Source organism: Penicilliopsis zonata (assembly GCF_001890105.1).
Source record: "Penicilliopsis zonata CBS 506.65 unplaced genomic scaffold ASPZOscaffold_11, whole genome shotgun sequence".
NCBI lineage: Eukaryota > Fungi > Ascomycota > Eurotiomycetes > Eurotiales > Aspergillaceae > Penicilliopsis > Penicilliopsis zonata.
In genome coordinates, this window is record NW_019208920.1 from 374,119 (window position 1) to 386,735 (window position 12,617).

The 12,617-nt window shown below is 53.9% G+C and overlaps 4 protein-coding genes across 4 annotated transcripts; 1 reads left to right on the top strand and 3 right to left on the bottom strand.

Annotated features, from left to right (window-relative positions):
• Window positions 1-876: 876 nt before the first annotated feature.
• ASPZODRAFT_143982 (hypothetical protein) lies at window positions 877-1,857 on the bottom strand (the record flags this gene model as incomplete). Its single annotated transcript, XM_022724969.1, has 1 exon — window positions 877-1,857. The coding sequence occupies one exon, from the start codon at window positions 1,855-1,857 to the stop codon at window positions 877-879; it is 981 nt and encodes a 326-aa protein (XP_022579857.1).
• A 434-nt stretch (window positions 1,858-2,291) lies between these two features.
• Window positions 2,292-8,469, bottom strand: ASPZODRAFT_160229 (hypothetical protein). Its single transcript, XM_022726458.1, has 3 exons — window positions 7,979-8,469; window positions 4,458-7,923; window positions 2,292-4,433 (listed from the first exon to the last, which is right to left on the bottom strand). The coding sequence occupies exons 1-3, from the start codon at window positions 8,067-8,069 to the stop codon at window positions 2,495-2,497; spliced, it is 5,496 nt and encodes a 1,831-aa protein (XP_022579858.1). The 5' UTR covers window positions 8,070-8,469; the 3' UTR covers window positions 2,292-2,494.
• A 625-nt stretch (window positions 8,470-9,094) lies between these two features.
• On the top strand, window positions 9,095-10,404 carry ASPZODRAFT_160231 (hypothetical protein; the record flags this gene model as incomplete). Its single annotated transcript, XM_022726459.1, has 2 exons — window positions 9,095-9,325; window positions 9,482-10,404. The coding sequence occupies exons 1-2, from the start codon at window positions 9,289-9,291 to the stop codon at window positions 10,402-10,404; spliced, it is 960 nt and encodes a 319-aa protein (XP_022579859.1). The 5' UTR covers window positions 9,095-9,288.
• A 572-nt stretch (window positions 10,405-10,976) lies between these two features.
• ASPZODRAFT_133997 (hypothetical protein) lies at window positions 10,977-12,612 on the bottom strand. The gene has a single exon (XM_022723405.1). It carries the CDS (start codon window positions 12,175-12,177, stop codon window positions 11,083-11,085), a length of 1,095 nt encoding a protein of 364 aa, XP_022579860.1. The 5' UTR covers window positions 12,178-12,612; the 3' UTR covers window positions 10,977-11,082.
• Between the last annotated feature and the right edge of the window lie 5 nt (window positions 12,613-12,617).

A 12,617-nucleotide genomic window follows, 5' to 3' on the forward strand; every position in this document is an offset into this window, starting at 1 on the left:
AAGGTCGCCCATCTGACAGGCTTTGGTGAGTCCACTGCCATAGATCGTTCAGTATGAGCAGGGCGGACAGTGTGTGTACACAGCCAGCAGTGTGTGCGATGTGCTGTCGGGAATGCAATGTGTGCCGTCGATTGCATGGCTGGTGACAAATACGACCACGAAGCCCAACGGCCTCAGGGCATCGCTGATGAGTTGGATATTGACGACCCTGCGGCAACCCTCGCTTTCCAACACGACATCGACGCATGGAAGAAGAATGTCGACACTCTGCGCATGACTAGTCCCTTGGGCTTCGTCAATGTCACCAGCTCACCTCCATGAGGATCTGACACTATAAGCGAACGATACCTTTTTTACCACCGTGGCAAACTTTGCTTGCTACACATCGCAGCATCCAAAATAATTCAGTCTGAAAGTAAATTCCCTTCTTCCAAGCAAATGAATGGCCTGCTGGGATGGAGTAGTTGGAGTGGAGTTGCCGTCGGCAGAGGACCCTTTTCACCCTCTGGAGTCCCCCGGCTGAGGCGTGTTTTGTCTGGCCATAGGATCAATTACCAGGATCTAGAGCTGGATGAAGCACACGATGGCGGTGATAACATCGAGGACTACTGTAACGCATTGGAAGTTGCCCCAGTCGGAGGTCATTGTGAAGATTGAGGTAGTTGAAGACAAGGAAATATGGAATTGGGTACATGGGAGGGGAAAGGAAAAGAGGCAGAAAGTGAGCAGCGGGTAGAAGGAGGTATGAAAGGGATTCGAAATCGTATTATTGAGGCAGAAACAGGAAAGACAGTGTAGTCAGTAAGAAAGGAACCGATTTGAGCATACAAAAAGCAAGTGCCACCATTAATAGACACGAACCAGCTTCTGAGGCAATCAGTTCCGGTTTCGATCCCACTGTTTATTTGGCCAGTTGCCATTTCCCAGATTGCGTTCGACGATGAGCTCAAAAACACGGGGATCGGCGGTTCTTTTCGCGCATGTTTCCCAGTGGCCACCTCTACAGAATATGTTATGCTTCTTCTGCCATCCGTAGAAGGTTGAGCCGGCGGCAGTGAAGAACTGCTCCAGCCAAGTCCCTGGGTCTTTTACCCAAAACGAACCGGCCAGCATCTGCTGTGAATCCTTGACAGTGAAGTAGTACCGGGAGGAGACCCATAAACTCTCCGTTTTCGCCTGCACCGACAATGTTGTCTGGAGTTTAACGTGTGCAGATGGATGTTGGGTGAAGGTACATATATGTCTGAGAAAGTTATATCCGGATTCTATCTCTGGATGGCGCAGAATACCGTTATAATACCCTCCTCCTTCTTCTCCTCCCCCTCCTCCCCTTCCTTCTCTGGCAGACTTGATGGTCATTATCAAGTGTGTCTTATCATGAAAAGAGATTCTCAGACAGGGACACAGATCCACTTCCCCAGCGTAGGGCATGCAGGATCGTCGACTATGCCACTTTCCACAATTATACCGATACGGAGATAATCTTGGTTTGGTGGGACCGGGGCTCTTCCATGCCGAGGGGGGATGAAGAAACCAGCAGCCGCTGCAGTATCTCCATTGGCGATTCTCGAGCTGGCGGAGAAGTTGGATTCGGAGGTTCTTGTCGGCGGAGTCCTTCAGGCACAGGATTGGCCGGTCTTGAGGGGGCAGAAGCTTCGGAATTTCCTTATTCTGGCTCTTGAGAAAGAGTTTGAAGCAGCTGTAGAGACACCGGCAGCTCAGGGACAGGCATATCTGGTCTGGCAGTGGCAGGAAGGTGAAGATGATTCCCACGATCTCCGGCGGGATCGACGAAAGAGGATATCTTTTTCGTAGGAAGGGTCTCTTGAATTTCAAATTGATCGACTTGAAGTCCATTTTGTGATGCAGTAGGATGGAATGAAGGGTTTCTAGTGGATTGAGTCGTCGAGTGGGAGAATTTTGTAGCCTAAATACGTCTTTCAGCATCATCGACTAGAACCACTCACCTGAGGGTCAGACACTCATCTAGCTGTTCACTCTTCATCATTCAATGAGTATGGTGTAGATTGTACTCCAATAATAAGATATATCTACTGTTCTTTACTTGCTTATCGAAGACCATTATAGAGAAAACGTCCCATATCAGAATTGACTGTAGTGGACACCTAAGGCATAAACATAAAAAGACCGTCATTTACGTGAGAGATAGCCCAACAATGGCAAGGAGAAGCAACTGTCGAGGTACATATATGGTAGTCTAAGTAATGCTAGGGGCATTAGATGGATAACTATTGGTAAATCACTACTGCTCGATATTTCAATCTCTGGAGTTGTGTTTTTTATATAGAGGCAGACAATATTGACCTCCTTCCCAAATGGGCTTAGCTTAGTGCACCTACTTAAACCTCCCAACGTTTCGGTGAGTAGAATCCATCTTCTTCTCCTTGACTCAGATTAATCCTTTTCATCAAACAGACATGGAAAAACTGTCACAGAAAGCTTCAAAGCCCCTTCGACAGCCCCTTGATCGACCCTACCCCGAGAGCCGTTCAGCAAACCATCCCACCAGCTCAGTCACGGTGGGATGGCTCCAGGTGAGAGCAGCCGGCGTGTTGATCTGGAAGGTCTGCTGAAACTGATGGCGAAGACCGATCGTCATCACCGAGTCCAGACCCATGTCTACTAGGGCAGTCTTTGTGTCGACGCTGGCAAGATCATACCCCAGCACCTCCGCCACGCAGGTCCGGATTTGCGTCTCCAGCCATTCCATCAGCTCCGGGCCTGAAGGGGGAAGTTGCAGACCTTCTGCTGGGAAGTCCTTATTGCCACCGTCACCACCACCTCCTTCTCCCTGTCCTCTCGAAGATACTTGATGATGACGACGACGACGTACGATAACATCGCTGAGGAGAGGGGTAGAGAGGGGCTCATCTTCAGCAAGTGGCCGGCTGCGAATTATGGCTGCGTTGCCAATATCATGCTGGCCGATATATACCCAGGCAGCGAAGGCTTCTGCAGGTGACATGTCTCGAAGGGCTTTGCTCTCCAGCTCAGCCGCCATGAAGCCCGTGCTGACGCTCATCCCCATCTCACGCCAAGCGGTCCAGGCAAGTGCCACAGAGTTATCTCCCGGCGTCTGGCGGCGATAGGTTGCCAATGCCTCAAGGAAGGTGTTAGCTGCCCCATAGGAACTCTGGCCGGGATAGCCGAACAGGTGGCCGGCCGAGGAGAAAAGTACGAGGAAGTCGAGCGTGCCGGGGGGGAACACTGAGTGAAGAGCCAACGCCCCGCGGATCTTGGGCGCCATGACACGCTCAAACGCCTCGGGGGTTGCCCGTTGCGCTAACTGATTCTCAACCACTCCGGCGGCGTGTACAACCCCTCGTACGGTAGGCAGGGCCAGCTGCTTCAGTTGGCATTTCAGCTGCGCAGCAGCATCATCGGCTGCCATGTCCAGCGCTAACACATGCACGGAGACACCTCGCCGTTCGAGACCCTGAATTTTGGCCAGCACGTCGCTAGAGACGCTGCCAGGTACATCACCCAGCGGCCATGATTGGCGAGGAGGCAGCGCCCGGCGTGAAATTAGCACCAAGCGCCGTGCTCCTTCCTCCACTAGAAACTCGGCTGTGGCAATCCCCAGTGCGCCTAGCCCGCCCGTGATGATATAAGTCCCCTCAGCCTGGGGTAGAAGCGAGCAAGGGCGCTCTGATAGCCCGGCTAGGGGCCGTAGCCGAGCGGTGCGTGGCACCCCGTCGCGCAGCAAGATGATGTCCGCGCCCTGTACATATTTGACGGTGGGGAGTGGAAAGGCGCCTGACCGCAATCCGTCTACATCGATCAAGCCGCCAAACGTGTCGGGATACTCGCCGGCCAGGATCCGGCTCAGCCCTAGCAGCGGAGAGAGGGTGAGAGCAGGGGCTGCCGTAGCTGCAACGACACCAGACACCAGTACAAAGATCTTGGCCGCTGGTGAGGCTTCTAGCACGTCTTGAAGAATACCCAGCAGCTCCCAGCAGACCCGATTGGCCGCGGACCACAGCATCTCAGGCAGTAATTCCTCCTTCCTCACGTTAGGCACGTACACCACCGCCGTGCCCTTCCCCGGTCGACGTGGCGCCAGTTGGGCTTGCAAGTCGTTTGGAGATTTACAGTGAAGAACGGAGAACCTCTCCTCCGACAGGCTTGCGATATACGCGTTGGTGACTTCGAGATTGGGAGAGACGAGGATCAGCTGCTCGATGGCGAGCGGTGTTTCGGCCGGCAGCACCGGCGGCCAGCAGATACGATGAACCAGATGTTCAACGTCATTCGTATTCTCCTCCACCTCGGCGTACTGCACCGCGTCCAGAATGACCAGCAGCTGGCCAGTCTCGTCGGCGATTTGAATGTGGCAGGTTGTGCTGTCTGGCGATGGATCTCGGCGCACGTATACCCAACCAACTTGTGGGGGATCGTCGATGTTGGTGTTACTGCTGCCGCTACCTATTAAACGCGTGATGCGTTTTATTTGTACAGGCACCCGTAGCTCTGGCCTCAGATGGAAGATGCTCGACCCAATCGACATCGCTGCATCCAGCAAGGAAGCCCAGGAGGAGGATGGCTTGTGTTCTTTTTCCTCTTTCCCTGCTTCTCCCACCTCTAGCTTGACGCAGGCAATCATCTGCGTTGAGCTCCCATACTGTTCTTCCACCACCCATGGAAATGGCCGTGAGGAGAGGCCAACCTGATCCAGGTAATTGACACAGAATCCATCAGCCAGCTTAGATCCACACAAGACGGTGATGGCAGTGATGTTGATGCTGTCCACCAGATTAGCGGTTGGAGCGGCTCCAAACCGTCCAGTAGTGTGTGTTATCCACGACGGCGATGAAGTCTTTGTCTTCTTCTGAGCCAATAGCTTGATCCGGTCGTCATCCACGACCACTTGCACATGGCGCGACGGGTCCAACTCGAGAGGCACACGGAACACCACGTCCTCGAGGACGGAGGAGGATTTGGCAGCGTGCCAGAAGGTGTTAATCAAGATTGAAACCGGAAGAATCTCCGTTCCTAGCAGCACATGCTCGCCCGGGAATGGCTTTGCTTTCCGACTGAGCGCGCTTGAGTGGACAATAACCTTGGTGCCGGCTACCGTGGTTGCCGGGCCTAACAGGGAATAAGGCGCCTTCGGGTACTGCCGATGTTCGGGGCTTGAAGACATAGAAGAAAGAGAAAGAGAAGAAGAGGAAGGAGACAGAGAGGTAGAAGAGGAGGAGGAAAAAGAGCCCTGAGGGGGTGGACGTCGGATGTTTTGATGAAACCACGGTGTATTGGGAACTTCCACAGCCCAGGGGCCTGTCAGGTACCGCCGCCAGTCAACATCAATGCCGTGGCAATGCAGGGTTGCCATCGCGTGCAGTAGAGTCTCTTCAGCGGGCTGGTCGCGGCGCATGGTGGGCAAGACGGCGGCGGGATTGATATTGCTCTCCAGAAGCGTCTCACGGATGGAATGGCCCACCACTGGATGACTGGAGACCTCCATAAAGACACGGAAGCCATCCTCGGCAGCGGCCTTGACTGCACTAGTCAGGAAGACGGGCCCGACAGTGTTATTGACCCAGTAATCAGCGTCACGGGGGTCTTGAGCGCGCGGATCCAATTGAGAAGTTGAGTAGAGACGGGTGTGCGGCGGCTGTGATGGCATGCTGGTTGGGAATAGAGGGTCAATTGCCTCACGGAGAGGAGCCGCGATTGGGTCCAAGAGGGGACTGTGGAAGGCGATGTCGGTCTGTACGGAGTAAGCCTGGATGCTGTCCGCTTTGCATTCCTCGGCGAACGCGGCGATAGCCTCACAAGTGCCTGAAACCACACAGGAGGCTAGAGAGGCATCGATACTAACTGTCAATGGTCGTGAGGGATCCTTCGAGAATCGTTCTTGCATCTCAGCCATGGAGCGATTGACGAGAATCATAGCGCCTTGGCCCATCACCTGCCGGTAGAGGATTGCGCGACGAGTGACGAGCAAGACGGCCTGCGTGGAGGAGAGAACCCCAGCCTGGACCGCAGCAGCGATCTCGCCGACAGAATGGCCGATGATGGCGCTAGGAACAATGCCACGGTGGCGGAGGAGAGCGGCAAGGCCCAGCTGCATTATGACCGTGAGGATCTGGACACGATCAGTGGAGCCGAGAAAGTCGCCCTCTGTCAGCCAGGCAATTGGCGATGCACCCTCCAGCTGATGGCGCACGATTTCGTCCAACGGTTCAATGGCCTGACGGAAGATCGGGTCGCCCAGGAGAGACTTTCCCATATCTGCCCATTGAGCGCCGTGGCCGGAGAAAACCCAGACCACGCCCGGAGTCCGTGCTGCCACAGGTAGCACCCGATCCTGGATAAGGATCTTCTTCCGACGCAGAGAGGAAACAGAGGAGTCACTGCTGTCGTCGATCAAGGAGGAGAGGGCCTCAACAGCGTCAGCCTTGGTCGTGACCATCAACGCCACGCGGAAGTCATGATGGGAACGGCGAGTGGCCAAGGTGGTGCAAATACTGGCCCAGTCGTTGTTTTTGTCAGAGTCATCGGATTGAAGCCACTCAAGCAGGGATTGCGCCATGGGCCGTAACCGCTTCTCCTGAGGCGCAGAGAACAGGAGGAGTGGGACCTGTGGCTGCGGCTGCTCGCTGGGAAGGCTCATATTTGCCGGCAGTGAGATGACGGCATGCGAGACAGCCCCGCCGTACCCGTACGAGCAGATGGCAGCGGACGGGGGCTGGGTGGTAGAAACCGGCCAAGGGGTAGGCTCCCGGACGACCTCGAGGCCGCTGCCTTCCCATTGGATGCGGGAGTTGAGATTGGTAAGATTGGCCTGCGGGGGTACAATTCCCTTGTTGAGGATGAGGACTGCCTTGATGAGCCCCAAGAGGCCCGCGCCAGCCTCGACATGGCCGATATTCGGCTTGATGGAGCCGATCAAGCACGGATCTTCGGCGGTGCGGCCCGCGCCGTAGACAGCAGCCAAGGCGGCAACCTCGACGGGGTCGCCGACTGGGGTAGAGGTGGCGTGGGCCTCGACGTACGCGATGTCGCTGGGGGCCATCCCGGCAGCCTGGAGGGCATTACGGGCTACCAGCTGCTGAGCCAGCCCGTTGGGCGACATGATCCCATTCTTCCTGCCGTCGTGGCCAAGCGCAGTGCCCCGTACGACGGCCAGGATATTGTCCTGGTCGTGAACGGCGTCGGCTAGGTTCTTGAGGACGACGGCTCCCACGCCGTCCGCACGGCCATATCCGCTAGCAGCCTCGTCGAATGAGCAGCAGCGGCCGTCGAGCGAGAGGGCGCCAGCAACCTGTAGGGAACGGGTGAAGCCCGGCCCACACACGGCGTTCACGCCGCCTATCAGGGCGACCTTGGATTCGCCCGCCTGGATGGCGCGCACTCCGCTGTGGAGAGCGATCAGCGACGAGGCACAGGCACCATCCACGGCCGCGCTGGGACCCAGCAGGTTGAGGTGGTAGGAGATGCGGTTCGGCACGCCGCAATGACAGGTCCCGATGCCCATCCAGGCGTCGATGGCCGGCAGGTCCTCGAGGAGTAGCTTGCCGTAATCATCGGCGGTGACCCCCCAGAAAACGGAGGTGTCGCTTCCGGCCAACGCCTTGGGCGAGAGACCCGCATTCTCCAGCGCCTCCCAGGCCACCTCGAGGGAGAGCCGCTGCTGCGGGTCCATCTGCTCCGCCTCCTTGGGCGAGATGCCAAAGAAAAGAGCGTCGAAGCCGTCCAGATCGTCGATGAAGTATCCCCGTGACACGGTATCCTCCAACACCGCCGGGTTGCGCGGGTGGCGGGCGTAGTACGTCGCCAGCCGCTCCGAGGGCATGGGCCCCGAGGCGTCCGTCTTGTTCATCAGCATCTCCCACAGGGCGTCTAGCGAGCACACCCCGCCTGCAACACGGCAGGCCATTCCGACAATGGCCACTCCCACTGGTTCCTATATGAATGAGCTATGGGGTAATCAGGCTGTGAAGGAGCGTCGTACCTCGGGCCCGGCTTGAGCTGTTGCTGACATGATTCTTGATTCTTATTCCACTTGAACTGCAAGTCTGTAAGTTATCCGTGGTTTTATGCATTGTTTTCTACGTTTAATGTCGGAATTTATATCCTTTCTACTCATATCTCAAGTCCACCCCTGTTCAGTCTCGTTATATGGTGTGGGTGCCAATATCAACGATAGCATCCAAACTACCCGGTCAGTTGCATCTCTATCCCTCTATGATCCCCTGTGATGGTGGTGATTGAGTACAAAGATGGATGCCATTACTAACCCCCCTCCCCTTCCCCCCCTCGTGCAGCATATCTCTGAAGAAATCGGCCGGTCGAGCTACTGCAAGTATCACTCTTCGTCAGCCACTTTAGTCCGTGTACGAGAGTCGAGGATCAGCAGTATTTGTTTCTAGAATAGGAAGGAGAGGAGCATAGATCTCTCATTAGACTTTCTTCGACACGAATTCACCCGATGAATGTAACGTTGGAAATGATTAGAGAGATTCTACACTATCCTTCCATATGATTACTATATAGCCTTCCTCGTCAAAAGTGCACATAAGGTGCTTAGGTAGATAGATATTAAGCAGTACTCATCACTGGGTACTGTCGAGAAGTATTACAACCCGTATATATTATATATTTCCCAAGCAGTTTCTAACAACTATCACGCCACTTTTTCAAGACATGTATTCGTCAGCTCCGTATCTGTCAGCTATTCCCGGGTCCAAGGAAAAAGATTCCAGATTACTTGCATGATGGACGTATCCCCTGTTCGTTTGCTGCGGGGTGTTTCCCGGAATTGCATAGCCCAGCCAGTCATTGCCTGCTTATCTGCAACATTACCATCTCATGCAGTAGCGCTGGTGGATGGATATGTAGGGGCCCCCTCGCGTAGCGAGGGTATCGGGCTCGTTATATTATTAGCCTGAGGCACTCATTGATCTGGATAGCCTTACTATCACCATTATATCAGGACTATTCTATAATATTGAAATATTTACTATAACCATAATAGTTTAGAGTTAAATGAATGTAGAAGGGGTCAAAAAGGGATAGAAATAGTATGAACAACTATTCTGCAACTTAAAGAAAGCTAATATGAACTATTCACCACACATTCCCTTTGGTAGGAATCTAGGGGGTGGCCCGTTGCTCCGTAACTCTATGGGCACCTATATTCAAGTAGAAACTACTAGTATAGTTTTAGTATTTGAAATGCTATCTGGACAGGTATAAGAATGGGATTATCTCTACCTGAGTCCATCAGCTTTCCTGGTCTTGTTGCATTGCTGAAACATTCACATGCAGATGGATAACGCAAGAAAGACACAGAGACAACGTAAGTCATGCATACTTCACACCAACCCTCTTGACACTAATGGGGAAATCTTAACCGAAGATCTCTACCTGGTTGATCTTGGGTCCAAGACATTGGCTCAGCCATGGACATCCGGACGGATTCTCCAACTAGGTGGCGACGTCTTGCAGGGGACAGGGGAACCAGACGTGGTACCCACTGCTATCGTCACGCAGCAGCCCTTGCCGGATGGAATTGCCTTTTCGACAGCCCGGCAGCGAGTGTACTGGACGGCCATGGGCACGTTGGGGGCCAACAATGGGAGTATCTGGTCGTGTCGGCCGGACGGAAGTGATGTGCGTGCCGTGGTGCGAGTAGGTGAGGCCCAATTGCACACGCCGAAGCAAATAGTGGTGGACGACGTGCATGGGCAGTTGTACTGGGCTGATCGGGAGGGAATGCGAATCATGCGATGTTCTCTAGACAGGGAGAACAACGAGAGCCATGAGAGCGGCAAGAAAGAGGAGGAGGAGGAGGAGGAGGAGTATCCCATCGAGACGCTGATCCAAACGGGAGTCTGGCAAGACGAAACGCACTGCCAAGATGCCACTCGCTGGTGTGTTGGCGTGGCCTTGTCGCTGCGCTACGGCAAGCTCTTCTGGACTCAAAAGGGTCCCCCGCGCGGCGTGACGGGAAAGGTGCTCTGTGCCGACCTGGCCTGTCCGGAACAGACTGTCGTGGTTCTAGCTGACCAGTTACCGGAGCCAATTGACCTGCACTGGGACGAGAAACGAGAGATCCTCTACTGGACTGATCGCGGGGAACTGCCGTGGGGAAACTCGTTGAACGCCCTTGACCTGCACGACTGGCTGGCCGGTACCACCACCTCCTCCTCCTCCTCCTCCCCATCGGTGTCTTCTTCCCTGCCTCCTCCTCGCCTGCTGTCTCGGAACTTTCACGATCCTATCGGGCTCTCTGTTGATACCGCCGGCGAGTGGGTGTACGTGGCCGACCTTGGAGGCAGCCTCTATCGCTGCCATATAACTTCGGGGGAGAAGGAGAAGCTATATCAGGATGAGGGCTGTGCATTTGCAGGCATCACTCATGCAGCAATTGAATAGGTCGTTTCATTTGTTCCATCGGACTTTTATTGGTTGAATCTGTATGAATATATCCCTCATAACAGTACACACAGCCAATTGCTGTACCGGAATGAGAAACGCGTGGGTTCCGATTGGTGGATCTGGAGACCGATAAGCCATCTCTGACAATTCAGCATAGCATGTCTTCGTACATACTAAATCTGCCTCTGCAATAAACTTCGCTATTTTGTGGTAACCGCTGCTAGCGACTTCTACCAGCATCCTTTAGTTGGTTTTCATCAGTATCGGCATCGGTTCATCTGATGATGGATCAGGTCAATCAGTAGCAATAGCTCGAGGAAAGTACAACATGGTAACCATAAAGAAGTAGGACAGTACAAGAACAGTGTAAAGAGGTTGTAGAGGTGGTGGAAGAGGTGGTGGACTTGGAGGAAGGTTTGCCATGTGACACCAGTAGCCCTAACTCATGACAGTTCCCTTTTTGGAATAGTAGAGCAACCCTAAGTCTGAAGTAAGAAAGCATATTTAACGGCGATTATTTTCATAACCTGTTGGCTTTATTGAAAGAGAACCCTGGAAAGTGTATCGTGAGTGTCCACAAACATTCTTTCTATGTAGATACCATCTCGTAGGAAGAAATTGGTATATCAATGTCAAGTTAAGAACTGATCAAGAATCGTTCACCCCTCCAGCACATTACAAGAATGAATCTCGAGATCTCGTTAGGCAATTGTTTACAAATGTGCGCCACATCCAGCTCCATGCCCCGAACAGGGCGGTGATAGCGGTAAACAAGATCAAGGTCCCATATCGCGTCTCGAACCCGGTAGATCCCCGGGACTCAGTGATGGCACCTGCCAATGCCCCTTGGCGGAGGAGCACAGTGCTGAGTGGCCCGCTGATGACATTGCCAATCCCTCGCCCCCCAGCCAAGAGACCAAATACCAATCCTGTTTCTAGTGACGAGGGGGAAGCCGAGTCCCTCTTGATCTGCATGATCACCCCAGACCATGTGGAACTGAACCCGCCGGCAAAGAAGCCGTAGGAAACAGAGAATAATGCAAGAAGAGCGAGGGCTTCTTTCTCCTGAGATGAGGAAGAAGAAGAGGCCGAACTATTCGACGACGACGCCATCCCCCACAGGAGAATGACCGACAACGCCGACCCGAGAGAGGAGATGAGCAGGATGTTGGTGACGGCAAACCGGTCGCAGAGAATACCCAGTGCTATGCCGCCGAAGACGGAGGTGGCATTGAACAGCGAGACCAGCATCGTTCCCATGGTCTCTGGCAGTCCTGCGGTGGTTGTCGAGTAAGAGGGGAGATACGTCGACGGCAAAAAGTACCCGAAGCTTTGGATGATATTCCCAGCTTGCAACATCCAGAAGGTGGACAGTCGCAGGAAACTGAGGTCGAGACGTCGGGCCGAGGTCGCGGCCGACACTGGGATCCGTGGCTTGAGGAAGGGAAGCGCCAGAAGGGTAGTGAGCAACTGTGTGACCGTCCAAGCTTTCAACGTCGTACTTGAGCCAAATTTATTGAGACAAACACTGGCCACAAACGGCAGGGCAACACCAGTGATGCTCTTTGCAGCCCACATCGTGCCCAGCGCGAGTCCCTTCCGCCGCACGAACCATTGATCCAGATACAGCGAGGACGGGCTGAAGAGTAAGCCATTACCAATGGCACAGATGACGCCCTGCGTTGCAATCAACTGCCACACAGTGTCGGAGAAGGACGAAAGCAAAGATCCCGTCACTGTGACGATCACTCCTGCAGGGGCACAGTACATTTGCAGGCGTGGATACCTGGTCAGCAGGGTGAAGGTGATGGGCGAGAGAAGGTATAGAATGCCCTGCACGATCAATTTAAAGTCTTTCTAAACAAAGTTGAATGCCTCTGGATCAAGTCTTATTGCATACGGTCGATGTAGTCCCCACAGTTGCGAGATTTCCCTTGCTTCCTTGTAGAACATTGTGTGTCGTGTAGTATTCTTGAAAGACTCCAAACACCGTAGAGAAGCCCCAGACTGGCAGCTGGATGAGACAACACGAGGCGAGCATTAGCCAGGCAGCCTTGCCTCCGTCAGCTGGGGCCAACGAGGCCTGTTCAATTTCGGGTGGTGGTTCATTGTTCAATTGCTGAGATGGGATCTCGTCCAAGATGATCGATTCATGGTCGGCAGACCTCATGGTTGATGGATGCCCAGGCAGATAAACATGAAGCTGAACA